At 35.3% G+C, this 3,455-nt stretch overlaps 1 protein-coding gene across 1 annotated transcript; it reads right to left on the minus strand.

The window, feature by feature from the left end:
- Window positions 1-219: 219 nt before the first annotated feature.
- LOC142642368 (putative HVA22-like protein g) lies at window positions 220-2,827 on the minus strand. Its single transcript, XM_075816720.1, has 5 exons — window positions 1,388-2,827; window positions 1,193-1,291; window positions 1,048-1,104; window positions 876-939; window positions 220-776 (listed from the first exon to the last, which is right to left on the minus strand). The coding sequence occupies exons 1-5, from the start codon at window positions 1,444-1,446 to the stop codon at window positions 543-545; spliced, it is 513 nt and encodes a 170-aa protein (XP_075672835.1). The 5' UTR covers window positions 1,447-2,827; the 3' UTR covers window positions 220-542.
- Window positions 2,828-3,455: the final 628 nt, after the last annotated feature.

Here is a 3,455-nt window from a genome sequence, read left to right on the forward strand (position 1 = left end):
AAGCTTTTGCAGGAAGCTGTTGTCCAGAAGCAACACATAAGATCAAAGGCAAGAGGACTTTGTGAATTACTCTAGCCAAAAATTGCTTTTATAAAATTTGAGTCTAGTACATGCATAGAGTAGGAGGACTTCAATTCATCGTATCATATTATATTCTATGATAAGGTAAAACTTGATGCAAAATATAAATAAAATATCAAAATGGGCAATGGACTGATGTGCAATGAAACAAATATTCTATCAGTTATTACTCTAAATTTAGTTAAAAACTTAAATACAATCTCAGTACCTTGTCTTAACAAATAAAGTTTGCCTAAGACAATAATGCCTTAACTCCAACTACTTAGGTTCAGTACTAAACCATATAAAAGGGCCAATAAAAAAATTGATGTATAAGGATCAAGCATACACAGTTTCTGCATAATGAGCTTAAGGCCAAAGATTGAGTAATCAACATTCTTATCCCAATTTTAACAATTACCATCAGAATAATGCAGTGTAGAATGCACTAAACAAATGACTTCTGATCCCTAGAGCAGATATTACTTTTCCTTGTCAATGGATGCCTTATCAGATTTAGGCCATGATGCTGACTGAGAAGAAACATACTGCAGAATCTCAAAAAACCTTGTTTGGCCAAAACTCACAGCCTTTTGCCAATACAAAATTGCAATATCCCAAGCCTTCACTCTCAACTCCAATAAGGTGTGATCAATTTCCCCTTCATGTTTAGCCACATAAGGCCGGAAGAAAGAATTATAAACATATGATGTTCCCTGGAAACAATTAAAAATTATTATGTCAAAGAAACTGTTACGAATGTATAAGTTAATTAAACAAAATAGTTCTGCAAGTTCAAGATGTCAAATGCGTGCCTTTGTTTTAGGATGCCAAAGATATATAAAGATTGCCAACTTTGCTTCACTGTACAGTGGTAGCCTTGTCCAATAAAAAAGAAAGAAAGTCAAGAATCCAAAAATAAATGCAAAAGAGAACAGGACTATATGAAAAATCAAATTATTTGAGTTGTGTTCAAAAATTGCATACCATGAAATGAAAGTATCCCCAACTCTCTCAAAGACTGTAAGCATAGCAACTATAATCCTACAAAATTAGAAGATGACACATTTTAGCACTAATATAAGTTATATCCTAAGATACCATCATACTAGCACAACATGAAGATGCATACCAGTATTGGCACCAAAAGAGAAGTTGCTCAATCTCTGGCTTATTCTTCTCCACAGTTTTAAAACACTCATAAGCCGGATAAGCATAGCCAAAAACAAGCCTGCAAATACAAATTAGAATTTTAACTTTCCTGTATAACAAAAAAGAAATTAACTGATGAAAATAGGGAATTCCCATATCACTTTTTGTTACATACAAAAGTGCTCTTGAAAGAAATGACCCCATCATTTTAAGTCTCGAAAACAATTGGTGCATTTATTTGTCAACTTTATGAAATGAATTATACCTGAAATGAGAGAAAACAAAAGTCCCTGATAAGTTTGAAGAAGGCACAGCAGATATTTGCTAGTTATAAGCAAAATTCATCATTTGAACAATAGATGAAGTTATTTAAATATAACAGACAGAAGAAGTAGCACATAGTGTCACTAAATAAAATTCAAGGTCATGTTTTATCATCGTCTTGCACGAGAATGAAAAACAAACAAACATATTACTATATACAATAAAGCTACATACACAACTTTTTTCACGACAAATTTTACAATTGTTAAATTGATCAACCGTGAATGATGGACATGACTAACATTCATGGACCCGTCATTTTTTCTCCATCCCTCACAATCGACCAACACAGTACTTGTGAAATTGGTTGTAAAAAAGTTGTTCCCGTAACATTAATGTATATGCCTATAGAGTCTAGAGAAGTGTTAGTAATGAAATAAATGCATTAACATATAGAGTGGACAAAGAAAAAGAACATACAGGTCGGTCTAGAGAGAGTCTGAGGAATATATGAAAGAGTTGAATTAAATAAGGAAATGGAGAAACCGATTTGACATATGATTAAGGCTGAAATCATACATTGCGTGGCACGAAACGCTGCCAAACCCGAAACGCCGCGAATAGTTTGGTTTTGAATTTCTTTGACAGTTTTTATAGTTAAACGGGACTTGGTTCACGGTTGCCGTGGATAAATGCCACATCGACTATATTATTCAATCACACGGCTGAGAATTTTTGGGTAATACTATGCCTTGGCTTTTTTTTTTTTTGGTTAAGTTAGGGAGAGATTTTATTAAAACGGGCCACAGGAGGCAGAGGCCTAAAGGAAACTGGGCCTTCAGCATCATCAAAGACGGCAAAGAAAGCCCAAACCCATTTGTCCATCGGAGTTGAACGAAATCGACTCGGCTTCCAGAGGAGCAGTGTGACTCAGCAGAATATTCCGAAACTCGTCCTCCAGCCGAGCCACGGCGATCCGAATTGTCGAGTTCAAACCGCTTTCGTCGCTGTTGCTGCTTTCGTTGTTGACGGTGGTGGAAGATAGCGACCGTTGGATTTCATCGACGGCTTGTAAGTAACGATCAACTTCGTTCCGATCAGAATCGAAGATCATTTTCTCTCTGGATTCCTCCGATGCGGTTGAGTCCCACCGTAGGATTATCCCCTCCGCTTCATCCAACGGCGTTCGTCTATCCTCCGGTGGCTCCATTAACAAAAAAAAAAAAAAAAATCTAAGAGAGGGTTTTTGATTTTTGGTTATGGTGGTGGTGGAGATATTTAGAGAGAGAAAGAGATAGGATTGGAATAATAGGGAAAATTGAGGGTGTGGGTGTGTGACTGAGTGACTGACTGTGTGTGTTTTTGTCTTGGAGTGTGGATTTTGGAGTGTCATAGAATTTCCTAACAAAATAATGCACCTGCTCAAAAAAAGAGATACAGTGTGCTTGTAATTGGTCTTTTTTTTTTTTTTTTTTTTTTGGGGACTATTTTTGTTATTTTTAAATTTTGGAGGTATTTTGGTATTTTTTGGGTTTTGGAAGTATTTTGGTAATTTTTAGGTTTCGGGTGTATTTTGGTTATTTTTTGGGTCCGGGGTATTTTGGTCATTTTTTGGATTTCGAGGGTATTTTGGTCATTTTTTGAGTTCGGGTATTTTGGTAATTTTTGGGTTTCGAGGGTATTTTGGTCATTTTTGAGTTTCTAGGGGTATTTTGGTTATTTTTAGGTTTCAAGAGTATTTTGGTCATTTTTTGGATTTTCAGGAGTATTTTGGTAATTTTAGGTTTCGGGGTATTTTGGTATTTTTTTGGATTTTAGGGGTATTTTGGTCATTTTTTGGGTTTCAAGAATATTTTGGTAATTTTTAAGTTTCGGGGTTATTTTGGTCATGTTTTAGATTTCGGGGGTATTTTGGTAATGTTTAGGTTAGGTTTTTGGGGTATTTTGGTAATTTTCAAATTTGGGAGTATTTTGGTCAT

The sequence above is a fragment of the Castanea sativa genome, chromosome 7 (assembly GCF_040712315.1).
Source record: "Castanea sativa cultivar Marrone di Chiusa Pesio chromosome 7, ASM4071231v1".
In the NCBI taxonomy this organism is placed as follows: Eukaryota; Viridiplantae; Streptophyta; class Magnoliopsida; order Fagales; family Fagaceae; genus Castanea; species Castanea sativa.

What these genes read in the sequence shown, in the direction of transcription:
- LOC142642368 (XM_075816720.1), bottom strand. Translation starts at nt 1,446, where the DNA reads ATGCACCAATTGTTTTCGAGACTTAAAATGATGGGGTCATTTCTTTCA. An exon ending in TTTCTTTCAAGAGCACTTTT is followed by an intron (nt 1,292 to 1,387) that starts GTATGTAACAAA and finishes TTGTATTTGCAG; the next exon opens with GCTTGTTTTTGGCTATGCTT. An exon ending in GGGGATACTTTCATTTCATG is followed by an intron (nt 940 to 1,047) that starts GTATGCAATTTT and finishes TTATTGGACAAG; the next exon opens with GCTACCACTGTACAGTGAAG.